Raw genomic sequence first — 27,936 nt, 5'->3', positions numbered from 1 at the left:
CACTGAATGGAAAACTGACTAATATCGGCGATGCAGCTTATTATATACTCGGCAGAATGCTGCTCCAGAAGATTGCCGCTTAACCTTCAAGATTTAGTGCGATTTATTCTTGCATTATAATTGTATCATGACGGAATGACAGAGAATCAGATTTCTCGGTGTCTACAATATCGTTATACTGCCCCCCCTCCCCTTAAGCTCATTTCATTCCAAAATATTTGCAAAGATGGTGAATATCGATATCGATAAATGGTTCTTTACAACTTGACTTCTTGTAGAATTAATAATCAACAGTTCTTCAGTCTTCAGAGAACGACGTTACAAGTATAACACCACCCCAGAACTTCCATGTCTCTAGACCTGAAGACTAATTTTAACATGCTGCGAATTATCCTCCAACCCAGGTTATCCATGCCAATTTAGGGATTGGTAGGATTCTCAGATCCTTCACAAGCAACTCCTTCTTTAATGAACACAAAACATCCTAAACGTCCTTCTAGGTCGATTTCTAATAAGACGCCTCTTTAGTAAGCAGGTAGAAGATCTTTCTACCAGTCTTTTTACCGGTTATTTTGAGTGCTTGCCCAACTTTGGGGTTCGAACGACGCGGCTCTTGAATCTTTCCGAACTTTCTACGGAAAACTTTGGTCTTTAGAATTGATATAATATGCGTCTTTCATCCGATCGCCTGCATCTTAGAGAATTCATCTAAATCAGATCCATTCGCCTACATAGCTTACTAGGCTTGAGCTAAGTCGTGAATTTGAATTCACAGGTATAGCTGTTAACGCGATTTTCTATTCACTGTGAATATAACCTGTGAACGTGAATTCACGATTGAGCGCCGGTTGGCGAGTTTGCTTATCGTTTAGTTTAATATCATGGCAGTGAATTCGCATAATAATAAGAAAAGTATTACTATTCTGTGTTTATTGTGTTAAGGATAGTTCCTACCCAGATACAAATATTAAGGGTATATTTAGGGTACTAATATTAAAAGTAAATAAAAATTGAAGAAAATATCATTGACAATAACAACAATGATTTATTGTTGTCACATTTGGAAAAATATATATTTTCATAGACATTTTTAAAGTTAATACCACGATGTCCTAATAAAAAATAATTGTCTTTAAAAGTTTAAAATAATGATAAAAACATCTTTAATACTCGACCTTCCTCAGAAATACATTAATTAAGATATTCTATCATAATAAAAATGCAGTAAAAAAAACTAAATAAGCATGACAATATAAAATATAATACATGTACAATAAAAATAATTTATAAAAAATAATTCTTCTCTCGTTTTTCCCCACAAACGAGAGAGACGGATAGACGATGGGAGTGAGATAGTCTGTTTAACGACGGCCAATCGCTGATGAATGAATTACTTCTTTCGGCTAATTTCAACGCGCATTCGTTTATCTTTATGTGAACGCGCCTTTCTCATTCACATTTTGACATTTCACAGTTTATTTGCAAGTTGTCATTAAGTCGTGAATGTGATTTTTTATTCACAGTGAATGATTCACAGGTAGTGAAATTTTGCTTAACCCTATAGCTTACTGACATAGTCATCCTGGCAACATCGGTTCCTGGCGGGTAATCGAACTTTAGATTGCATGGAAGATGAAGTTCTCTTCCCGTTTCTATTCGAACTAAAGACTCGCCTGTGCTTTCATGGATGACCGATTGATAAGCCAGCAGAAATAAATCAAGAGACCTAACCCAGTCTCTTTGGTGGCTAAAGACTACTTTGGCCAAATTATGACCTATTAATGATCCTATTCATTCATTTTATTAAGACCTTGACGATAGTAGAACATTCCTGGCTTGGTAGAGGGTATGCCACAATTCATTTGCTGTAGTAGTTTATTACGACTACGATGTACTTCTGATTCGGAAAGCTGATCAGCAACGTTAATCACAATCCTTTCAAAGGTTTTTTTTCCTTTGTTGTACTGACGTATTAAAGTCTTTCTCTGTGGTATTTGTAATTCCAAGATATCATCCTGATACATCGATATGGATTTCTTCTAGCAACTCCGACATTTCGATATTTAAGCTCAACGATTTGCCTTCTTTGCTCTTTGCTGTCGTGTTCAACTATATTCCGCCGCAAGAGTTCATCTTCAAAAATTAAAGAGTTTCAGTGTGCTCCGTAGAACTTGATATTGGGAGAATAATTAGCAACTTTTTTCCCAAGTTGGCGTTTTCCCTTCCTTTATCTAGGTCTTATCTTCTTCTGGTCTTTTATAATATCACCATTTTGCCAAGTATTATAGACAATGGTGGTTCTTACCAACTCATCAACTTTCTCCTTTGCTCGCTTGACCCTTCGGAATTTTAAACTCAAGAAGCCGTTTTAAAGCTGCATGGACAGTTCGCAGTCGGAACTTCCTACATTTCCACTTTCTTCCAAGAAGTGCTCCATTGCTATTACAACAGCTAGCAACTCTTAGCGAGTGATGCAATAGTTGACTTTTTCGTCTTGGCCATCTTGGATTTTGGGCAACACAGCTCTTATGCCCACATCGGTAGCGTCGGTATCCAGTACAAATTTTTCTGCAGATAGGGGATAGCTCAGCATAGGTGCGCTTCTCAGAGCCCTTTTTAGGTGATCGAAGGCTTTCTGACAGTCTTGGAATCTTCGATCTACTTCTGTTCTCCTGGTCAATGGTTTTGTTATGTTGGTAAAATCTTGCACATAGTAGTAAGTGCATAATCCTAAGAACATTTATTTGGACTTTACCTTAATCCAAAAACTCGTAGCCTTAAGAACACTTCTTGAAGATTTTTCATGTAATTTTCCTACCACAATATTGTCACCAGGTTCGATATAGCCAGAGTGTCCAATAGCCATCAATGCGAAGAAAAGGAGAGCTGACCTTTTTAATTACATTATTAAGCTACCGGTAATCCACGCAGAATATGGTCGATCTGTTTTTCTTATAAACGGGTAGCACCAGTGAAGACTATGGACTGCTAGATGGTTCTCTAGTGCCTTTCTTGGCCATATTCTCAATAATTTTATCAGTTTTTTTCTCTCCTGACTAGTGGTTGTCTTTGAACTATCTGCCAAGCCAGATGTGTCGGCCATTTCCTGTACTGATTTTGTGTGGATTATGTATGTGTATCGGTATCTATGGACCAAATGCCTCAGCCTCCTTCTTGGGTCTGATCTTACACTGATACCAGACGACGATACCAGTTCTTCTACTTCTTTCGGAATAACTTCCCTATTGATGTTCATTGCAGCAACTTGTAAATGGCTCAAACTGCATCGCAGTGCCCTAATTTTATGCCCTTCTTTAACAGCAGAGAATAATAATTGACATTCATTACTCTCACAGAAATATTCCTTTCAGCGCGTACGAGCGTCTTTCCGACTGCTGTCTCTCGACCAACATCCTCGTCAAGCATTTTAGATTCGAACATGACTACTTCATCATCCATGGTCTTGCTATCAATGCAGCCCTCCAGAATTATTTCGCTCCGATATCAAAGCTTCCTCTGGAAGTAGGACTCGAACATTGTAATTCCCTTACGATACAAAACAACTTTCTTACAACCTATCTTTAGGACTCCCGACTTAAAGCGTGAGTCAAAGCACTTGGTGTCCCATATGTATGTTCCGATGATCACCTTATTCTCATTTTATATTCTCTTCTGTATACCGAAGCACCGTGCAGAGGGTTCCACTCACATACGCGTCGATGAAAATGCTGTTGCTACTATCTAATTACATTCATTCGCTTGACCGATTCCTCAAAGTTGGAATCACTTGCCGGACACGGGCCCAACCCTTATTTGTATTTTTCAGCCTCAAATTCAAGGCCCGTGTTAATGCATCTACTATCCTAGGCAGTTGTGAGAATATCTTCCTCATTTCGGCATCGTGGTGTCCATCCAGAAATGCTTGGACTGCCAAATGTTCGATGATCCTTTCCTGGACATCTGGATTTGCCAGTCGAACCAAACATGCAATATTGTCTTCAAGTCTTACAAGGTCTTAAAGTCTTACAATTTTTACAAGGACTCTCCTGACTTTTGGCACCGATTTTTTTACCGCGTGTGTTAGACATGTTTCAGGTATGATTAGCTATAACGCATCTCCAAAGTCCTCACTAGGTAGTAATGCACTTCTTATTCTTCTGGATACATTATTTTCATCATCCCGTCTTAAAGCCCATATAAGGGCTGTGGCCTTCTCCCTCGCTGACCAACCATTTAGTTTTGCAGCCACTTCAAACTAACGCTAATAAATATTCCAGAATCAGATCATCCAATTGAGGTGGTTTAAGGCGCATCAATACAACAGGTTCAGTATTGCCATAAACTTTGTTTTTATTGTCCACTACTGAAGGTCAACAAAGCAGCTCATCGATAGTATTGACGTTTAATACTGCAATTTTGCTTCAAACTTCTTGAAACCTGTAGTCCATTAGTGAAAAAACTTTTTCTTTTAATTCTTTCTTGTTTTCTAAAATATTTTCTTCCAACGTGGCAAAATTTTCTTTTAGCTTCTCTCCAAGCTCACTTTTTTAATTGGTACTATTTTCCAAAATCCTTTCTTCCAGCCTGGCATGCTTCTCTTAGCTTTTTCCCAAGTTCACTTTTTAAATGGGTGAGTGTGGCAGAATTTTCTCCTCGTTTTGCAGAAAGTTTGATTTAATGTTGCAATTTTTCTCCTTAGTTAGGTGCAAATTAGAACAATCGAAAATAGTCAACTAATTTACTTAGACACTTCACTTCGAAAACGCGATTACTCACGACTACCACAGATATTAATTTTTACTGTATTTATTTACAACTAGTTAAATCTCGCGCCAATATTCAGAACTTTACTTGACTGAACTGACTATCGGCAATGCAGCTTCTTATATACTCGGCAGAACGCTGCACATACGGGTATTTGCGAGATCTGCGCGGCCAAAAGTTAGTTTTTCAAACTATTAAACTAGGTAAAAAAAACGACGGCATAGGATAAGCAACTAATCCAAGAATAACACCCCACCTTTCTTCCGTGCGCACCATTCGTCCAGCATTAGTTTGAAGTCGACCGTCGCTCGTGCTGTTACTTTTGTTTCTCGCATTTTTCTCAATTCGCTACGCTTTCAGTGAATATTAATAATAGTTGTGCCTTTATTTTGGACGCGGTAGTGATGGATTTGGATAGACCAGGTAAGAATCCACTAATTTCGATATAATTTAAATTGTTCTAAAATATTTTTATTTAGTTAATAAAATTTAAACCGTAACAAGTATTATGAAGTATTTTTTGGGTATTATTTTTGCTTACTAATGGATTTGATATACTTTCCACCTAGATCCAGCTATTATTTCTATTACGATTAAAGGTTTTAGTCCTGTGAATTGATTTGTTTTATCTGAATAAAAATAAAATAAAAACATTGTTATTGTAAGAGTAATAACAGGCGAACATTTTTTTGTTATAGATTGCCAAGGTCCCTCGGGAGTAAAACTAGTGACCCGTAGAAACATGTTCGACCGTATGCAGGCCCTGGGTCTACCAAGTTTGGAAGAAAAACTAAATGCTTTGAAGGATCAAATTTTGTCCTGTGACAATTTTACAGAAGATCAAATTGAAAGTTTTAAAGCCAGTTTTGCACGTTTTAAATCACAAACGAAGCAAAGGTGGGTAAAGGCCCATAAGAAGGAAGACGTGTTTTTAAAATACAATTAATCATGGTTAGAAGGAACTATTGAAATTCCCGTGGTTATTCAAAAAAGGCCAGGCCGACCACCTAAGATGTTTGAAGAATCAAGTGAAAGGACTAAAAGAAGAAAAACCGAAGAAATACGGGCTTCATTAGCCAAGGAAGTTATCATTCATGCTGCTCAGGTTGAGTTGCGAAAAAGCGGAAAACGCGATGCTTCCGACATACTAAAGGAAATAACCACAAGTAGCCCGTTATGTGTTACGAAATATAAGAAGGCGTTTTCAGAAACAAAAACCAAAGAGCCTACCCAACTTGCTCCATCGGAGGCGCTATCAATGTTTGTGGAAGCAGATTTAACTCGAAGACAATATGGGGTAATCCGAAATACGAACAAAAAGTTTTTTCCTTGTTACAGTCTTTTACACAAAGAAAAACAAAAATGTTACCCACCAACAGAAGAATGCAACGTAACCAATACCAGTGCCGAAAGTAATTTGCAAGCTTTGGTTGATCTCACCGTAATGCGTTTATCTACCTACCTGAACGAAGTTCTAATAACGCTGAGAGAGGAAGAAAAAGACAGTTTAAAGGTTATTTGCAAATGGGGCTGTGATGGCTCACAACAATGTCAATTCAAACAAAAATTTGAAAATGACGCCGACTCAGACGCTAACATATTTCAAAGCTGTTTTGTACCTCTAAGACTAGTTTGTGGTAAAGAAGGTAAAAATATAGTCTGGGAAAATCCTACTCCCTCATCTCCCAGGTACTGTATACCAATAAGGTTTCGATTCGTAAAAGAAAGTACAGATGTTACGCAGGAAGAAATTGAGTATATAAATAAGTCTATACAGGGACTTCAACCAACACGTGTTAATTTACAAGAAAAAGAATTGTTAGTTAGGCATGTCTTTATCATGACAATGGTAGATGGAAAGGTCTGCAATGCAGCTACAGGCACTAAATCAACCAGCAAGTGCTATATATGTGGTGCAACCTCCAAAGAATTTAACTAGTTAAATCTAGAAAAGCCAGTCTGTTCTGAAGCTTTAGAGTTTGGACTCTCAATTTTACATGCGAGAATTCGCTTTTTCGAAACTATCCTCCACTTGGCATATAAATTGCCGGTGAAAAAATACAGAGAACGAAAGACCGAAACAGAAAAAAGTATGGAAAAGGAGAGAAAGCTGGAAATTCAGGAAAGATTTAGCCGAGAAACTGGACTCTTAGTGGATATGCCAAAGGCTAATTTCGGCAATACAAATGACGGCAACACGAGCAGGAGGTTTTTCGAGGACACAAAACTGTCATCAGAAATAACTGGCATTAGCTATGAGCTAATCTATAGACTAAAAGTAATTTTGGAAGTAATTTCAAGTGGGTATATAATTAATCATGAAAAATACAACATATATGCATTGGAAACTGCTAGGTTATATGTTAGTTTGTACCCTTGGCACCCAATGAGTCCAACTATGCATAAAGTACTTATTCATGGTGCAGTTATAATAAAAAATGCATTATTGCCCATTGGACAGCTCTCCGAAGAGGCTGCAAAAGCCCGAAATAAACATTTCCGAGCATAACGTCAAGATTTTGGCCGAAAATTCTCCAGGAAGGACTGCAACAGGGACATTTTTAATCGGCTTCTTTTAAGTTCCGATCCGGTATTAAATTATTAAGCATAAGGAAAGTAAACAGAAGAAAATTGAGATCTTTTCTACCAGAAACCATAACACTTCTGATGCCTGCCAGTCCTCCAGACAGCGTAACTACTGCAGATCCATCAGACAGCGAAGATGATATTTTATTTGACGAATGTTAGTTTTTTTATCATTATTAATTTTTTTTATATTAAATATACTTGACTTATTAAAATAAGATGTTATTTACTTTAAAATATCCTTTGGCATAGATAAAAACAAAAAAAAACAATTTTGGCCGCTTAGATTAATGAAATACCCCTATGTGCGCTGTTCCGAAATATTTCTGCTTAACCTTTGGCACATTGTGGGGTGTACCACTTGTGTCCTCGCGAAAAATCGTTGATTTCTCCATGTATCGTTTAAATATTAATCGATTTATTTGATGCCTTAAACATCTACAAGGGCCCGGATAAGAAAAATAGGTCACTGGTAACTGACATATGCTCCGTTCTCAATTTGAGTTAGTCGTAACCGTTCAATTATTGTATAAATACTTTGTAAGCATATTTATTTATAGACTTTTGTTGAAATAAATCGAGTTTCTATGTTTTTCATACGCCTCTTGCATAAGACCTTTCAACGCATTTACAAAAAAAAAGGCAGCAATTCGCGTGTCAAAGAGATCATTAACAACAGTTAAGTACTTCATTTCACAGTAGTTTTTTCCTAAAGCTATATAATTTTTAAATTATCTTTACTTTGGCAGGTTGTGAACCTGATTTTCACGCACAGCTGAAAAACTTATGAACTACTTCATATTGTAAATACAGAATTAAGCTAATACACCTAAACCTATAGTTTGATTTCAATGATCTCATTCAATTTTTAGGTGCTTTTGCTATAGTTCTCATGGTATACGTTTATTTGGAGAAGCCCTTTATGTGGACTCAGCAAATATGACTTGTGGTAAGTACTTTATTCGATTAATTAGAAAATGTCAAATTTTATTATTTTTATCTATCGAGATAAGTCTTCTTGTGCAAAGTCGTTCTTGTATTGATCGAAATTTAAACCCTTTGGCATAATGCCGTAGTAATATCGTTAGAATAATTTAAAAAAATGACATTAGATGATCATCGTCGAGTATTTTCTTAGTTTCCATGTTCATATAAAAAAAAGAGAAGGAACCTCATGACACAGCTCTGAGTAACCTCAAGATACGGATAGTCCTCCTCTGAACAAAGTCTTGATCTTTTAAAGTAATTATTATTTTGGTCTTGAATTCATATTCATTATTCATAAGTTACCTATTTTAAAATAAAACCACAAATCATGTATTTCTTTGGCTTTTCGATCAGTATCTGATGGTTAAGACTATTAATCGCTTTTAATAGATCCAGAAAACTATTTCCGTACCATCAAAAATTCTATCTACAAATTAATATACGGATGTTTTATTAGATTAATAATTTGCTTCAGTTAAGATTACTACTGTGAAGTACGTACAAGTTAATAGTTTACTACTACAAGTCTAGTCTATTTTTAGTTACCGTGCATACATCATTAAGTAGAAACACAAGTTGGTCATTTTAGTAACATTTAGTGCATATTAAGTGCACAATTCAACATTTTTTTATATTTTTAGCTTGTAGCAGAAAAAAATACGAACTAGAATCAGCCGGCCGCAGTTTTGCCTCGTTACATTGTGATAGTGTGGGAAACTATGAAAAACTACAATGCGATATGGAAAAAGAAATTTGTTGGTGTACCGAGCCACTAACTGGAGAACTAACTTCACCAGTAGTACCATCTAAGGCAATGAAGAAACTACCTTGTTGTAGGTTCTGATTTAAATTAATCCTTCACTTATTTCTATAATGTAATATTTGTTTTACAGATTCAGAAGGAACCGTCGGAATTCAATATTTACGGCAGTGCGAAAGTAAAAAATTCGCTACAGCAATGATAACAGCCAAATTAAAGGCTCACGGTGTTCAGGTCGTTGCAGCCGATACGCTTCTGTGTGATGCCGATGGTGGATACGGTGCATATTCAATATCTAGTGGAATGTAAGTAATTTTTATTATTATATACGTAATTGCTATTAGAGTTACTGAGTGAGTTATTCAATCTATATATATAAAAGAGTTTGTCCTGACTGACTGACTCATCATCGCAGAGCCCAAACTACAATAGCTAGAAACGTGAAATTTTGCCAGCGGGTTCCTTTTATAATGTAGGCACCGGATAAGATCGGATTTTTCGAAATTCCACCGATAAGGGGTAAAAAATAGGAAAATTGTTAGCCGTGACCTCGAGATCTAAGGGGGCGTGGCTTTAGAGTTTGAACGGAGACTGCCCGCACCAACGAGTCGCAGGCATCAACTTAAGAAAAAAAAATTAACTGCAACAATGTTTTTTTTATAATTTAGGCCCCGGATACCAACGAACTTTTTGAAATATCACCGATAAGGGGTGTTAGTGATATGATAAATATCGCATAGCAGCATAAAACTAATTAATAAATACGATTGAAAAAGTGCCTCTGTATTATTTATATTTTGGTAGACAACAATAAGGCGGGTCCATGCGAGACCCGAGAGGTGGCTCGACTCAGTCTTACCGCTCGCTCTGCATCTAACGAATCATTTTTAAGATTATTTGTGTCTTGGTTTTATAATAATTATATTATATTAATCGCGCCCCTTGACCTCAAGAAAAACGGCGTGGCAATTGTGGGTTGCATGTACTATCAATGAGGCGAGGCTTCGGATTTTATTTTTGTGTATTGTGGATTGCATTTACTATTATTGGAGGCCTTCTTCGACTTTTCTTTTATTTTCACGCGAGCAACGCCGCGGGCATTCAGCTGGTACTGAATATATGATGTCTTATTTCAATTTCATATTATTTACGAAATTAAAATTACTGTATCTTTATACAATTAGCCTCACGTACATGCTTCATAGGCAATTGTTTCTATATTTAAGTTTGTTCACATGTAGGCTAAACCAGACCATCGGATCGTTGAGTTTGCATACTTACGTTTCCGTTAAGTTTATCCTTGAGTCCATCGCTGCTCAGGCTTGTTCTCGTTCAGGGCTGAAATGTTTACTCTTCTGTCTGTCAAATATAATCTCAGAATTCTACACCAGCATTACGTCTCAAATACGGTGTTCCATCAGCGGAAATTTTACGGGCAATATTCCGGTGGCTTAATTTACCTTTCTACCTTTCCTCAATTTTGACGAAAAACAAATAAAAACACAAAGTCACGGTCTCACAACATGTAATTTAGCCCGTTAAATTACATGTTGTGTGACTTTGTGTTTTTATTTGTTTTTCGTCAATTTTGTATGTTGGTCTCTTAGAGAAGAATGGATGAGATTTTTGGATTTTCTCAATTTTATTACTTCGATGGTAGTTGGCAGTACTAAAAGAAAATCAAGAGAAGTGCTTCATTTTTCCTATTATTAATCATTTTGTTGAAATTAATTTATAAGTCATATTCTTAACTAATGTTCTTCAATAAGTTGATAATGTAAGCTTTTTTTATCAGCAGTGGTAAAGATCGTATCGTCTACATACCACCGATCTTGAGTTTCCTATGCCAGTTCTTCAAAATAAGAATTCACATTATATACTAACTATTTATATTATACAGTAACAGTAAGAGCAAACCTCCTTGTTGGGCGCCCTTATGATGATTTTCCTTTATTTATTTATTGATGTTACCACAGTGGTACTGGGGATGATCTATTTATAGCGTCTTAATGAGAGCAATTATGTTAGTTATTTTATAAAAGTATATTCTATACTTTGGGTCACTTAACATCTGAGCCATTTTATAATCTATAAAACATATATAGTATTCTCTACCTTTTTCTAATAGTTGCCTGATATTTATTTGTTTTTGTATTCGACTTAAAAAAATCCTACTTGCTTGAGAGCAAATTGGTGAGCTGGATTATATTAGCATATTTGTATGGCAAGTCAAGGAAATTGCCAGTATTTGCTGCAATATGTAGTCGGCTCTTTTTTATGAAATAGATCAATTATATTATTTGATTAAGCCGGGTCACAGATGTGTATTTAATTGTTCAATTTATAGATTTCTACTTGTAGTACCTTTGATTAGATTGGTGATTTAGTTTTCTTGATAGCAGATTCTTTTAGAGCACTTTATGTGCTTTCGTTAGGACTTTGTTAATATTAGGTAGCTATGTAGCTGTATATTATAAAAAACATATCCATTTTTTAATTACAGAGCATACTGCACATGGAGAAATAACACTAAGATTGGAACATGGCAAGCAAATCTTTCTGGGCTAAAAGATAAACTCACTTGCAGTAAGTAATTAGAGTTTAACAACTACTACATACTAGAGACGTGTAAAAAAATTTGTAATGACAAAAAAAAGTTTATCGATACGTGTTTCTGCTTATTGGCTTTTTCAGGCAAGGCAACCAGAGAACCAAAGGAAGTAACCTTGCACATGCTTTGTTTCCCCACCCTAACTGGAAGTGCTAGAGCTTATTACACAAAATTGGATATTCGATTCGGTTCGTGAGTCCATATATCCTCTTTCAATATGCCTAGATATGCTTACTTCTGACCTCCCTTGCCAGGCCTATGTTCCAAAGCAATGGCGAGAACTAAAAGTAGTCTTTAATACAAAACCTGGGAAAAGTGACTACTCGAATCCCAAATTTTACCGACCAATTAATTTTACCGACTAAGGCAAGAAGGCATCTTAGTTGAAAGACCACTGTATATGAACCCATGCCTACCAGATCTATTGATTAGTCTATTCTATTCCATATATCTGCCACTAAGCTTCGAGTAGGGACAAATATTAACCCCAAAAAGCAGAGCTCCTACTAAGGAGTACCTTCACTAACAACGAGACATAACCTAACGGCACACCACTATCCCTTAGAGGCATGCAGCTAAAATACTTCAGAACAGTATGGTTCCTAGGTATCATACAGAATTATAAACTCGTCCAGTATGAATTAAGTTAAAATTAAAAAGACCACCTACGGGTTTTGGATCTCAAGAGAGCTTTCGATAGCTCCTGGTGCCTTTCGCAACTAAGATCGTTTCGTCGTCTAAGATCTTTACCTGGATCTACTTATCTATCGTCAAGCCTCTTCTTACATACGGGGCTATTGTTTGATAACCCTAAATGGAGAAAGCTTAAATTGTATTACAAGTAGATAAACTTCAACGCCTTATATGCCTAAGCATCACATAATCTTTGTAAATGACCCCAACAAGGGACCTTGATTATTTATAGAGATAATGATGTTTTATTAGAGTAGTCTCTTCTCAGGCTTTCCCTTAGATATAAATTTCTCAAATATCATAATATATTTGCCCAATTTTTCAATTCTTAAATGGTTGCAGACTTATTAACTTAAACCTGTGTAAACTTCAGAAAGGTATAAAGCTAAAGGCTTAAAATTGCAAGAGCCTGGAGGCCAATTCTGGTCACCAAATCGGGAAATGCCACGACCAGAAGCAAGCTCGTGCACGTGCTAGATTGTTGATGTTTCACGGGCAGTACATGTGGTACTCTTGTTTAAACCACATGTCGTTAAGACCAATAGTTTTCAAATGAGGCATATAAAACTGGGCTATCATATTACCATAACGTTCTCTATTCACCGTTCCTGCATTACCTTTTTCGCGTTCAAGGAAAAACGATCCAATTCTTCCTCCCGACCATAATGCATACCATAGAGTGATGCGTTATGGATGCATTGCTTTCTGATGAATAACTTGTAAATTTTCCAAGCCACAAATGCAACAGTTTTGCTTATTAACCAAGTCATTGGGGTGAAAATGAACCTTATTACTGAAAATGATTTTGTTTACAAAATTGACTTGACGTATCTGGCCTTTTTGTCACACTCTACCGAACTGCCGTGATATTTTAATCTGAACGAGCTTTACGAGCTCGTATCATGTGTTTCACAAAACTAACCAAACGAGTACTTTCGACTTTTTTGATTATTCTTTTCACAGTATATGCATTAGGAACATTATTTCAACCGAACAATAGACCCACTTTACGATTAGTGGCTTTACCAATTTGATATTAATTTTTGATAATCAGGACGTCTTGTTTTACCGTGTAATTCTCCAGGTTTACTCCCATCTATCAATTTTTGATCTGTCACGTTATACTCATGTGATATTATAAATGTCAAATATGGCTTGCAATTCAAATCCTGCGTTTTGGTAAAACAATCCTAAGTAATAAATTAGGATGAAGAGTATACCATTGTTCTTTTTTATTTTAGATTGTGCTAGAGATACTTATGTTTACGGTCCTTCTCTTTCGTGTGATGGTAATGGTAATTATGAAGTGTTGCAGGAAACAACTGATTCTACCGGCAAGAAAAAATATTATTGCGTGGATGCGGATGGCTTTAGCAAAAGCGACTTACTTGATAGTGCGACCACGAATTGTAGTCTGTTTTATTAATGTTATATCCAAATTTAAATAAATTACAATGTTACAGTTTATACAGTTCGGATTCTTATATCTTCATAATGTAAAACTTTATGTATGCACTAATAAATAATATCCTTAAACTATCTTTTTACTGTAATTTCAATAACCAATAAAATTTATTCCTACTATTTTTCTATCCTGCAGCTCATCCTATGGGTCAGAAATAATCTGGAGTTAAAATAGCCTTTCGTTCGAATCTCTGGGTGGAGGTAGATCTGGAGGATTCAACAGGCATGAAACATTTAAGAGTAGATCTATGTAATATAAGAGCACTGAACACTAACCTAAACGCCGTGTACTAACAGCTGCAAACAAACAGACCCCACATTTTATGTAGGTTTAGGAGAGATGAACGTGAACTCGGAAACAACCAAGGTTCATATATTGTATACTGGATACATACTCCGCACCCGATTTAGGTCCATGTTTTTTTCCAAAATTTCGAAATTTGTCCCTGGAGAGAGTTGCTTCGAGCAATCGAATTACATATGGCGAGGTAAAAATACGAGTAAATAAAGCAGCAAGAGTGTATGTCTACATAATAATATTTGGAAAAACAAATACATGTCGATAATCATCATTTAAGTGTCAACAATTTTACCACAAAATTGAAAATTGTCCTAATGAAGCTGTATGTGAATTTTGCTCCAACAAACATGATGTATCTGAATGTCCGAAATTACAAAAAAAATGCGTCAACTGCATTTCAGCAAACATGAAATACAAAAGTAATTACAACACAGTTCATGAAGCAAACAACCCAGAATGTCCATCTTATCAGTACCAGTTGAATCTTCTGCGAACGAAAATAGATTATCATGGGTAATCTTAATGGTATGTGAACAACCTGAAATAGTACTATTACAAAACCTAGAAGTTCTGGATAATGTATTGCATCAGGAGACTGTCGACAGTGAATCAATTACAAGTAAAATTAATCTCAATAATATTTTTTTTAATATTTTACATTTTAATATTAGATCTATACATAAGAATTTTAATGAACTAGTAGCATACTTGCAAGCTTATGAGTTAAATTTTAGCGATATAATTGTTTTGGGAGAATCTTTTGAAAGTTATGACAATCAATATAATATTGACGGCTATAAGATGTTTTATAATGGAGCAAAATATAATAGAAATGATGGTGTTGTCATTTTTGTAAAATCCGATATAACTTTTGATATTAATCACGTTTTACTTAAAAATTCAAATGTTACACTGAGTCAGATCAATCTAAAAAAAGATGCCACTACTATCAGCGTGATTTGCACTTACAGAACCCCTAATACAGATAAACGCCTTTTTTTGAATGACCTTGGAATTTATTTACAAGAATGTAAAAAAAGTGAATTTAATATTTTTTTGGGTGATATTAACATAAATATTTTAAACAAGGATGATGACTGCGTAAACTCATATCTTTCCCTTTTAAATCACTTCGGCTTTTTATCATGTGTAAACTCTCCGACAAGAATTACCCCAGAAACAAGTACATGTCTTGATCACATTTTCTTTAACAAAAAAAATAATAATACGATGCAGGTCAACTCATATTTACTACATGCTGATGTGACAGATCACTATCCCGTTATGTTAAACATATCTAAAAAAAATTTTAATTGCAATAAAAATAAACATATAATTAAAAAAATAAATAGACTAAATGAACAAATTTTCTATAATCTTTTACAAGAAGAAAGCTGGAACACTGTCCTATCTGAAACGGATTCAGCCAGAGCAACAGATAGTTTTTATAAAATTTTAGTAACCTATCGCGACCAGGCCAGTTACACAAAGACGATTCACATAAAAGAATATGAAAAACGTAAACCTTGGATAACCAATGGTATAATAACCAGTATAAAGAAAAGAGACAAAATGAAAAAACTACTTTTGCAAACTTTTAATGAAAATGATAATCTGATTTACAAAAATTATAGAAATAACCTAAATAAACTAATAAATAAAACTAAACACACATATTATAAAACGGAAATTGAAAATGCTGGCAGTAATCTTAAAAGAGTTTACAAATTAATAACAGAAGCGACTAATGGTCAGTCAAAAATTAAAAAAAACATACTTCCCATTGTAAATAATAAAACTAACATCCCCTTTACGAATATCAAGAGTTTGGCCGATTATTGTAACAATTACTTTACTAACATTGGACTGGAAATGTATAACAAAATTAAAACTAGCCAGAATGAAATAGATGTAAATACAGCCTTGTTGAGTTCATTTTATTTAAGTCCAGTTGATAATAATGATATAATTAAACAGATTAACAATCTTAAGAACAATAGCTCTCCAGGGATAGATAACTTTACCTCTTCTTTAATAAAAAAGACACATTTATTTTTAGTTCGCCCCCTCGCCCATATTATTAATTTAATATTCACTACGGGAAAAGTCCCTGAACAATTTAAAATATCAATTGTGTCACCTATTTTTAAATCCGGAGAAAAAAGTAATATAAATAATTATCGACCAATCAGTGTAATAAATAATTTTGCTAAAGTTTTGAGAAGTGCCTGAAAGATAGGTTAATGACATTTTTGCAAAGTAAAAACTTAATATCGAAACGACAATACGGTTTTCTTAGTGGGTCAAGTACAACAGATGCCCTATATCAACTTACTAAACAAATAACAGATAAACTGGAAAAGAACAAGAAATGTATTACAGTATTCCTGGATTTGGCAAAGGCCTTTGATGCTGTGCCCTATGATCTTCTCTTGGATGTTTTATCTTCAAATGGAGTTAGGGGCCCAGTATTGGAGGTTTTTCAAAGTTATTTAACTGGAAGGCAGCAATATTTAAAAATTGAGGATACATTAAGTGAACCATTAGAAATAAAAATAGGAATACCTCAGGGAACCGTGTTAGGACCTTTACTGTTCATTACATATATTAACTCACTAACAGAATTAAAAATTAAAGATGGTGCTGTTATATCATACGCAGATGATACGGCAATAATTTTCTCTGGAACAACATGGGAAAATGTGAAAGACAGTGCAATAATCGGAATACGTAAGATAAAAAACTGGCTAGACACTTTTAAATTATCACTTAACATATCAAAAACTCACTATATTGCATTTTCATTAACTGAAGCAAACCGCCCATCATTTAATTCTCTTGATATAGAAAACAATACACAACAGGATAATATTATTAAAGAAGTTTACTTCACTAAATATTTGGGTGTTACTATTGATAAGCATCTAAAATGGAATCACCACATTTTAAATCTAACCAAAAATATTCGAAAACTCTTACACAAATTTTACATTCTAAAACAAATCTTAAGCCGGAAATTGTTGGTTGCAGTTTATAGGGCATTGGTTGAGTCATTGATTAGATACGGTATTGTTGCATGGGGTGGACTGTACCAAACTTCTTTGAAACCCTTAAATGTGGTACAAAATTATATTTTAAAAATCATGTTTGGGAAAAATAAACTATATTCAACCAATTTATTGTACTCATGTGATATATTTGATGTCCGATCACTTTATGTTTTGGAAGTTTGTTGCTTTGTTCATAAAAATCCTGAACTGAATATTGCTGTAACACATACCTTTAATACTCGCAATAAGATGAATGAACACTTAAAAACTCCCAAAAGTAATACAAATTTAAATAAGCGTTTTATAAATTATTTTGCACCAAAAATATTTAATTTAGTTCCAAAAGATATAAGAAAAATAGCGAATAAAAAAAAATTTAAGAAATCTTGCAGACATTATATTTATACAAATAATAAAAAAGTTAAAGAACTATTTAACAGCAGTTAAAATTATAAATTGGAATTTATATAGGTTAGATTTAAGTAACCGAATATGTAGTTTAGGTCTTAAGTGAATATAAATTAGCATCAGATGGATTTATTGATATTTTGTAATATAAAAAATCTTGTTAACAGGCTCATTCAGGTTTTAAGTTACCTAGGTGCCTATGAGTATGTTCCTACATTCCTACATTCATGTAATTTATATTATTATGTATTGATGTATGAATAAATTAAATTAAATTAAAAATCAAATCCAGGATTTACAGATCAGCAGTAAGATCCATCCTCTCTGGCTCAGCAGAAACAAGAGCAGACACAAATCGGCCAAATGAGGGCCCTACGAGTGATTGCACTGAGGGATAGGCTGCGAAGCAATGAGATCCGAGAGTGATGGGATAAGTTATCAGATGTTCGTAGATGGTCACAAGGAAGATAAAAGGAGTGAAGGGAGCAAGTCGACAGAATTGGATACGATAGACTCGCCAAAGCCGCATACAAGGAGAAACTGAACATGACCAGACCCTTACCAAAAAGATGGGCTGACTGAAGTTCTTTCTTCTGAAGACACTAGAAAAACACATGCTCAATAGACACTTCGGGGATAGAGCATTGGTTGAAAACCCTCTACTGCAAATCTATAGAGACGACGCTGCATAGGTTCGTTACTATGGTAGAGAAGACTCTGGAAACCGACGAGTTAACTTCTTGGACGTTGAAGGAGCTTTTGTCAATTCGTCTGACATTCGAGTCTATTACAAGGACCGCAGAAGAACTTGGAATAGACGCCAGAGCATGCCGGTAGATAGACTGCATGCTCAGAATCAGGATAGTAAAATGCTGAATAAAACTCTAAAAGCCTTTCTAAGTCCTAAGTTGTAAGGAAAAAAGATATAGAGCTTTAGTTTTTGACTTGGTGATACTAGTCAAAAAAATTGTAATACGACGATGAGAAACAATGCAGGCTGTTCTGAACATCGTGAAAATCTGGACAGAGAGGAAAGGTTTTAAGATCAGTCCCCTTAAATCCGCAATTGTACCATTTACCAAAAGTCGAAAGATTACCTTGGGCCACTATTCTTGCATGGTAAAAAAACTCCTATGTTGCGAGAGATAAAATATCTGGGGCTATTTAGGACTCTAAATTAAGCTGAAACAAACATCTCGACTGAATAACCTAGTGACCGGAATCAGATTACAGCCCAAAATAGCACACTGGATCTATACCAGAGTAGTAGTGTCCACTATAACTTATGTTGCGTTAATGTGGTGGCCAAAAACCATGCAAGTAGGAGCAAGACTTAAGTGAAGCAGAATACTCGCATGTCTAGGCACAGCAGGAGCCATTAAATCTACACCAATCGCATTCATGGAAGTTTTTCTTAACCTCTCACCATTAGACCTGGTGATTCAAGGAGAAGCGAAGCTGGGACTGAAGCGAATGAGAAATAACAGTCAAGCTAACTTGACAGATTACCAAAAAATATCAAGAATCTGTGATGCAATCAACTCAGTAATAATCTCGGATCACAAGGTTCCAAAGTATTGCTTCCGTACACCATTTCAGTTCACTCTCTTAGGTGCCATCCAGTAACTGCCCGTCAGAAGGAGGGAACATTTTTTTAGGGCCTGTCAAGTGTTTTATCTATCCACGTTACATTAGAGATTATATGTATATTGATCAAAATGCGCATCACAGATTATGCATTTCGTCTGGTAAAACCTTTGATCTTTATATCTTTTTAAATAAATGTATTAGAAAACTTTTAGGTTGGAGTAGTACAGTCCTTAAACGGCTTAATAATTATCTGAACCAAAACACTGACATGCATTCTCTACAAATAATTGTCATTCTCTGCCATATCCATAGCGACAACGATAATTCCGATAAAAGTTTGTTTTGGTTTTTTTTTTGTTGACAGTGACAAAAATGTCAGTACAAAAACAAAGATCATTGTGCAGTTAAAATATTCTCATTTAATTTTCGGTTTTAGTGGTAGTAGTTTAAAATGGTCAATTCTCGTCCATTGGAAGAAAAAATCGAAGCGATTTTTATTTCCGGTGCGACGCGTAACTTTCACGAAACTGAAAGGATTTTCAACGATCGTTTCCCAAATCATCCTATTTGTAAAAAATATTTATTACGAAAACTCGTATCCAAATTTACAACTACTGCTAGGTCAACAACAAAAAGCCCCCAGGACGTCGGTCCATTTCGGAAGAAAAGCAAGTTGCAATAATTGGTGAGATGATAGTTAATCCCCAACAACTTCTTCTGTCGCGAATGAACAAGAGGTTTGTCCTTTTACTGTATGGAGACTTTTGAAAAGAAATAAGTATCATCCGTACAAATGGTAGGTACCCCAGTTAACTGAAAATGACCCTGATCGAAGACCAGAATTCTGCGAAACTATGACGGAAACCATTGCACGGCATCCTACCTATCTTCATAATATTTGTTTTAGTGATGAATGTACATTTTTTCTCAACGGTAATGTTCATAGACAAAATTGTAGTTATTGGAGTGACACTTATCCACACGTCTTCCGGGAAACTCATACTGAATATCCAGAAAAAATAAACACTACTCTACACCTACTACATACCATACCTATCCATACCTATACCACACTAATCCAGACAAGTTCGTAACTATTAATGGATAACTATAACTATAGATAACAATTTCCCCGGTCATTGGATTTGCCGTCGAGGACCTGTAGAATGGCCAGCTCGTTCGCCAGATTTGACACCTCTAGACTTTTTTTATGGGGCGTTTTGAAGCAAAAGATGTACGAAATTGAACCTGCTTCAGTATTGAATTTACATCAGATAATAACGAATATTTGTAGAAATATCGATGTTAGTGTATTTGAAAATGTTCGGTGTCAAATTTCGGACCAACTATTCTTATGTTAAGAAGTTCAAGGCAATCATCTTTTCAATTGAACTCAATGTATTTATTCAATATATCAAGTTTATTGTTAATGTATTCAGATAATTATTAAATGTACCACCATTTTGTAGTAGGTAAATATATTGAATTTATTTTCTAGGGTTATCAAGTACTCGTCAGGAGCTTCGAAATATTGTGCTACAAGATCACCCTTTTTATTAAATTTTTTTCCAAGATGGCGCTCAGCAGTTATCTTAAAATTTTCATCTGCCACTTTTGCTTTAAAACAATGTATTTATTCATCAATTGCATTACCTTAAGTTTTAATATATTTAATTGATCCATTTAAAAAATGAAGAAAGGAGGGACATTAAAGAAAAGCACTGTATAAGAGATAAATTTAACCATTACATAAGGATCAGTTAAGTCCAACTTTCTATTATCCAAAACTAATTAATCAAGCTATGGTTACTTATCAAGATATCCCAGGAGAGATTTGTAACATATTGACAGAACTAAAACGAAAAAAAGAAGACATAATAATGAAACACTCTTTATTGAAATGTAATTCATATTTCTCCCTGAATGTATCGCTCATTAAAATCTCGGTCTGGCGCTCGCATCGTGGCTTTGTCATCCTCGGTAGGGTGCCGCGTTGCTGCGGAACGTACTGCCCCCTATGAGATTGATTGTGGCCAGATTAAGATCTAAAACAAACATCCCGGGATTGTAGACAACTCAATTTAAACGGGAAGTTTTAGCTTTGTAATGTTGCGTTGCCTTATATACTACTATAAAATATTTATGCACTGATTTAGGGTAAAGTTGGGAAGCTTTATAACCGTTAAAAACATTTAGTTTTTCATAATAAAAATATAACTAAAAATATACCAGTATATATGTATATAGTGTCCCAAAAATCAACGATAAACCGAAAACGAGGAATAGACCAAATGCTCAAAGATTCAAAAAAAAAATTTAATAAATTTTTCTTGGGTATTTAAAATTATAGGTATTCATAGAAAATCAAAAAAAATTAACACTTCCGTGGATCACGGTAAATTGATCAACAGTAAATTCAAACCCAACTGTTTACATTTTTAAGAAATTATCAGTGTTTTGCTGAACTTGTGTTGAAAATTATATTTTTTGACCATCATTTCTCAACTTTAAACAACGGTATATCATTTATTACTACTCCTTAACTCTTTGAGGAGTTAATAACGAAGGAGCGACACGCGTAACGTAACCAATAGATGCTACATTTGTGAGACTTTGACTTTAATTTTATTCTTTTCCTTGTTACATAATATTAAAGTCTCTTTGAGAATAATGGATGATTTTTTTAACGTATATTTATATTTATTTTGTAATCTGTCACTCTACTACCATAAGCTTATTTTATATGATTTTATATGGAGACGTTGTAATTTGTAGCGCAGTGGGCAGCATATAGGTCTCCTAATAGGCCACCACGGGTCCCCCACCGAAATGGTAACTTTCGGTTAGACCAATAGTCTTGGAAAAACTAATGAGGCTTTCTGGTTTGTAGGACCTAAAGTTTCAGGTATACTGTAGATGTTACCCAAGAATTTGAACGTAGCACCCGTGAAGCTAGACACTTCCCGATAACGTGGTCTACAGTTTCATCCTCCGAATACCACCGGCATTCCGGGTTTTTCGCAATGCCGAAGGTGTGGAGATGGCGCCTTAAATGCCATTGTCCGGTTAAAAGATTCGTCACCAGCCGAATTTTGCGTTTTTTTAAACGCAGTAAATGTCTGGTGAGACAGGCAGAGGATCCTTCTGTGTGTGTCTTAACCTGTTTCAGGCTAGGTATTTCGGTCCGCCTTTGGAGGGATTACTTGTCCAGCAGACCCTTCATTTATGCAACTGCTACACATTTATATATATTTAAGCCCCACTGGCTGTTTCGCAGATTGCAGTCTAGCAAGGGAGTCCGCTCCCTCGTTTCTAGCATGGCCTGCGTTCCTAGGAGCTGAACGCTGCAGCCCTGCTGTCCAAGAAGAATAATACGATTGTGTTGCGTGTGCAGTAGCATGCTCCCCCAGCCAGTATACGGTGCTGGTATGTTGGACGCCACGACAGAGCCTTGCACTAGGTGTATTTTTCATTTTAAAGCCATGTGTATACCAGATAGTCTCCTTATGAAATTCCATTGAAGTGATGCCACATCTTTATGCCTGCAATGTGGATCACAAAACCCTTGTGATATACAGTCTCAGCAGTGGCGGCTCGTGACAGTTCAGGGAGGTAGGGCCAAACCTTAATCTAATTTGGAAATGGATTTGCTTTTAAAAAACTAATTTTATTCATTGTTTTTAATATTTAATAAAAATAAAAAACATCAACAAAGCCGAAAACGCCAGCCAAATAAAATAAAAGATCTCTACGGAACCACGAACGCCCGATGAATAATCAAAACAAACAATATCACGCATGTTTTGCTAGAAAAGATTCTATTGGTTTGGAGCCTGGCCCAAAATTATTTAATTTGCCGTAGCTTTACCACATTCTTTCAAGGACATTTGCTGTGATTATTCGATGTAACATGCATCGATACGGGGCCTGGCGCCACAACTACGTCTTCGATTCCGCATTAGCGAAATTTGCGGAATCTTGCACTGGCTGCGTTCCAGTATTTTAATTTTATAATTGGTATTAAATATTAATATACAGATATTTTTTTGGACTGAAGTAAAATTTAAAAAATAAATTTTATATTTTTTGAACGTTTATTAGGTAGAGCCATGGCACTGTGGCTCTGCCCCAAAAGCCGCCACTGAGTCTCAGGTGCTATATACTACCCATCAGAAAGAGAGGTCACTCCTGTACCACCTGGTATGAAGACCTAGGGCAAAGTGGTGTAAAAATGAGACATTTTTTAAATCATTCGTATTTTTCAGGTCTTGGGCTCCTTTATAGGCATCGAAAAAAATTTTATAAGATGTAACTGATAATCAGACAAATATTGCAATAATAGAAACATAGCAAGTTTACCTATATTATAAGGAAAAAAATTAAAACTCTCTCTCATATTTATCCTTGGAAAAGTGCAAATATGAGACAGCCCAGATGCAATATGAAATAGTGGTAAAATTTAGGTATAAAGCGTCGGACTCGCCGTCTAAATCAAAAATAGGACTCGCAGAATTGAGACACCATTTAAAAAAAAAATTTACAATAAACAAATGCAAAAATATTTATTTATAGGAAAATGCGTTCAAAAATATTTGTTAAGTAGTAACCATTGATTCTTAAACTAAATATTGAGTCAAAACTTGAGCAAAGGACTCCAAGCTGTTGTTTTACAAGTGTTTACCATAAAAAAAATCTTTCATATAAAATAAGTAAAAAAAAAGAAATAACTTAATGGCATAGAGGAACATGTTTACTTATTACTTTACTAATGAGAATCTAACGAACTAAATATCTGTTGAAATCTATTGGAAAGGAATACAGATCTGCCATTCTAGATGTTCCTGCAAGCGGATCTGGGGGTGGTAGTTTTAAAACAATATCTTCCTTTACCATATTACTGATTTCCGGAACTACTGAATAAACAAATTTATTTCCCTTACGTCATAAATAATAAACACAAAATTCATTATTAAGTAGCCACTCTTTTATAAAAGCCATGTAGTGCATATTTTTATTTTTAGTTTTAAATTTAACCAAAACGAAATCGCCAGCAGTTATAATAAAATTTCTTCCGACGCTGATTAAATGTGATAATCGCATATCTTCTGTCTCACTTACTTTCATATTCACTTTGAACAACATCCTGATTAGTTTTTTTTCTAACCAAATCAGTTACTGTCATGTTTTCGATATCGCTTTATCGTATTGAACCTCTTCTTCTTAATCGGATTCTGAACTACTTGAAGTTTTTTTTTAATTTTCTTTTCTTTCTGTTTCTGCTTCTTTCATTCTTCTTAACTACCTTTTTTTTCTTTCTGCTTTTTTCTTTATCCATATTTTCAATTGGCTTTGCGTATTCGCCACTAGTTAGTATTTGACTACTGCTGAGTATTTTGCGACGTTTCTGTGTCTTGTTAATTTTACTTAACAAAATGCATTCCAATGAAGAATTTTTGTTCTCTGGTTTCGCAGATGTCGTAGAAACTACATTGTCAGCTGATACCAAACTTGTGCTGCAACCATTTCTAGATTCTGAGCCTACTTGTTCATTAACAATATTTTCTTGGGTTTCATTAATTTCCAACTGATCGCTCTGTATATCAAGAGGGTCTATTTAATTTCGTAGGATATTTCTCTCTATAGGATATTTTTTATTTGAAATCGGAAATATTCCTATTGATTCAATGGATAAATAAATAAATAAATAAATAAATAATCTCTTTATTTTAGGAAAATATACAACATAATACTTGCCTAAGACTAGACACACAATTACTTTTAAAAAGTTGTGCGTGTGTCTATATACTCATCAATTAATAAATATACATATAAGCAGAAAATGCTTTTTATTTGTCGTTAGTCGGAACAATAGAAAATGAGAAAAGAACAAGCAATTCTACGTACATACCTATTGTGATAAAATATTATAAATAATCTATATTACTGTCAGAAGTATATCTTTTTGAAGGTTTAGTAGCCATGAATTAACTTTCCGTTTAATTTTAGAGAATGGTTTATTTCTTAGTTCCTGAGGCAATTGATTGTATATTTTGGGAGCTAAGAAGACTATACTTTTCTGAACTGCGGTATAATGCACTGGAGTTGATAAGATCATTGATTTACTTTGTGCAAATCTAGTTGCAATTGAGTGGGTTGATGTATTAATGTTAATTTTCTGGTTACTAAGGAGTCTAATTATTGATTTTAAATATAATTTAGTAATAGTAAGTAATTTAGATTCCTGGAATAGTAACTCGGTATGATGCATTATATTTTTTAAAAGAGATATCTTTATAATTTTTTTTTGGGTAATTTCAAGAGGATTCAAGAAAGTTTTACTGGCGGCTCCCCAGATACAAATTCCATAGTTAATAATTGATTCTACTAAACCTTTGTAAATATTTAGTATTGTTTTACGTGACAAACATTGTCTTAATATATAGAATTTATACATAAGTTTTCTAAGTTTACCACAGATATATTGCACATGTATCTCCCATTTTAGATGCCTATCAAAGTAGACACCCAAATATTTAATTTCGTCCACTGCACTAATCCGCACACAATTACAAGTTTTCATATTCCTACAATCATTGTCGTGAATTTTAATAGTCTCAAGGTCATAAGGTAATCCTGCTTTTGTCATGGAGTGACACATGAAATGAGTCTTGTCAATATTAAGAGATAATAAACTAAAATCCAGCCATTTTTTAACCTCAACAAGAGCTTGTTCCAGAGTTGTTACCAAACCTGACTCCCCCATTACACTAGTTACTTTCGGCTTAGCTGAGTTTTGATTAGTGACATATTTTATGTTATTCCACAACTCTTTTGGGTTTTGTTTACATATTTCAAAAATTTGCCTAAAATATACAGCTTTAGCTTTACTCAGTATTTTTGTCAACATTTTTCTGTAATTTACAAACATTTCCTTGGCATTTAAATTATTTGGGTTTAAAGTTGATATCTTTTTTAACCTATCTCTTTCTCTTATACACCTTAATAAATTACCCGTCAACCAAGATTTCTTCTTTCTATATTTACATTTAATATAAGATTCTTTTGTAGATAAACTAATGTATGATTTCAAGAGGATTCAAGAAAGTTTTACTGGCGGCTCCCCAGATACAAATTCCATAGTTAATAATTGATTCTTCTAAACCTTTGTAAATATTTAGTATTGTTTTACGTGACAAACATTGTCTTAATATATTGAATTTATACATAAGTTTTCTAAGTTTACCACAGATATATTGCACATGTATCTCCCATTTTAGATGCCTATCAAAGTAGACACCCAAATATTTAATTTCGTCCACTGCACTAATCCGCACACAATTACAAGTTTTCATATTCCTACAATCATTGTCGTGAATTTTAATAGTCTCAAGGTCATAAGGTAATCCTGCTTTTGTCATGGAGTGACACATGAAATGAGTCTTGTCAATATTAAGAGATAATAAACTAAAATCCAGCCATTTTTTAACCTCAACAAGAGCTTGTTCGGCCTTTTGAAACACTTCATCCCACATGCCACCCCCAACCATGAGAGCTGTATCATCAGCGTAACAGACAACTTGCACACTTGTTATTACCAAAAATATACTATCCATATAGAGAGTGAACAATATTGGACCAAGGACCGTGCCCTGTGGCACACCACACCTCACTGGAATTTTACTACTGTGAATCTCGCCTATCTTAACTTGCTGGTAACGATTTTCAAGAAATGATTTTAATAAATTTAATGGTATTCCTCTTATACCTTTAGCTTCTAAGCTTCCATCAAGATGTGGTGCGGCACAGTATCAAAGGCCTTAGCCAGGTCCAGGAAGATTGTCATACATTTTGTATTGGTGTTAAAAGCATTTATTATGTCGTCAGCTACCCTGACTAAAGCATCCTCAGTTCCCATTCCCGTCTTAAAACCATATTGATTTGCATTAAGTAGGTTATTTTTATCAATATAATTACATAATCTCAATTTAATACATTTTTCTACAACTTTACTTATGCTTTTGGTGAGAGCTATGGGTCTGTAATTTTTTAACTCATCCCTTGGGCCTGATTTATGAAGTGGTATAACGATTGTATTTTTTAAAATTTCAGGGTAAACTCCAGACCCAAAGATAGTATTTACCAGATGTAAAAGAGGCACTATCAAGTATCTGTTATAATTCTTAATAAAATTATTAGATATGCCATCATCAACATTTGAATCACTATTTCCCAAAGATCCAATTATAGTAATAAGTTCACTTTTGACAATAGGTTTAAGAAAAAAACTACTTTTACAGTTTTTTTGAAGATTAATAACATAGTTTTGAGGTTTTTTTATTTTAGCGGCTAGTGTTTGCCCCACCGTACTAAAGTATTTATTAAATTCCTCTGATATTTTTTGATCTGTTGTTACCAAACCTGACTCCCCCATTACACTAGTTACTTTCGGCTTAGCTGAGTTTTGATTAGTGACATATTTTATGTTATTCCACAACTCTTTTGGGTTTTGTTTACATATTTCAAAAATTTGCCTAAAATATACAGCTTTAGCTTTACTCAGTATTTTTGTCAACATTTTTCTGTAATTTACAAACATTTCCTTGGCATTTAAATTATTTGGGTTTAAAGTTGATATCTTTTTTAACCTATCTCTTTCTCTTATACACCTTAATAAATTACCCGTCAACCAAGATTTCTTCTTTCTATATTTACATTTAATATA

At 34.5% G+C, this 27,936-nt stretch overlaps 1 protein-coding gene and 1 long non-coding RNA gene across 4 annotated transcripts in view; both read left to right on the top strand.

The window, feature by feature from the left end:
- Nucleotides 1-13,940, top strand: part of LOC126734165 (uncharacterized) — a 43,190-nt gene extending 29,250 nt beyond the window's left edge. For 2 of the 3 annotated variants that reach the window (XM_050437697.1, XM_050437699.1), the window contains exons 4-9: nt 8,223-8,299; nt 8,979-9,170; nt 9,231-9,402; nt 11,601-11,683; nt 11,792-11,896; nt 13,643-13,940. In XM_050437697.1, the coding sequence (XP_050293654.1) occupies nt 8,223-8,299; nt 8,979-9,170; nt 9,231-9,402; nt 11,601-11,683; nt 11,792-11,896; nt 13,643-13,827 (814 nt within the window). In that variant the 3' untranslated portion in view covers nt 13,828-13,940. The remainder of the gene's footprint in view (nt 1-8,222; nt 8,300-8,978; nt 9,171-9,230; nt 9,403-11,600; nt 11,684-11,791; nt 11,897-13,642) is intronic. The other variant, XM_050437698.1, reaches the window with a different exon arrangement.
- Nucleotides 13,941-27,004: 13,064 nt separating this feature from the next.
- On the top strand, nt 27,005-27,419 carry LOC126734484 (uncharacterized). Its single transcript, XR_007660069.1, has 2 exons — nt 27,005-27,161; nt 27,324-27,419. It is a non-coding gene; the product is annotated as an uncharacterized LOC126734484 (long non-coding RNA).
- The last annotated feature ends 517 nt before the right edge of the window (nt 27,420-27,936 follow it).

This window comes from Anthonomus grandis, chromosome 3 (genome assembly GCF_022605725.1).
Source record: "Anthonomus grandis grandis chromosome 3, icAntGran1.3, whole genome shotgun sequence".
Lineage (NCBI taxonomy): Eukaryota > Metazoa > Arthropoda > Insecta > Coleoptera > Curculionidae > Anthonomus > Anthonomus grandis.
This window is presented reverse-complemented; position numbering and strand designations above follow the sequence as displayed.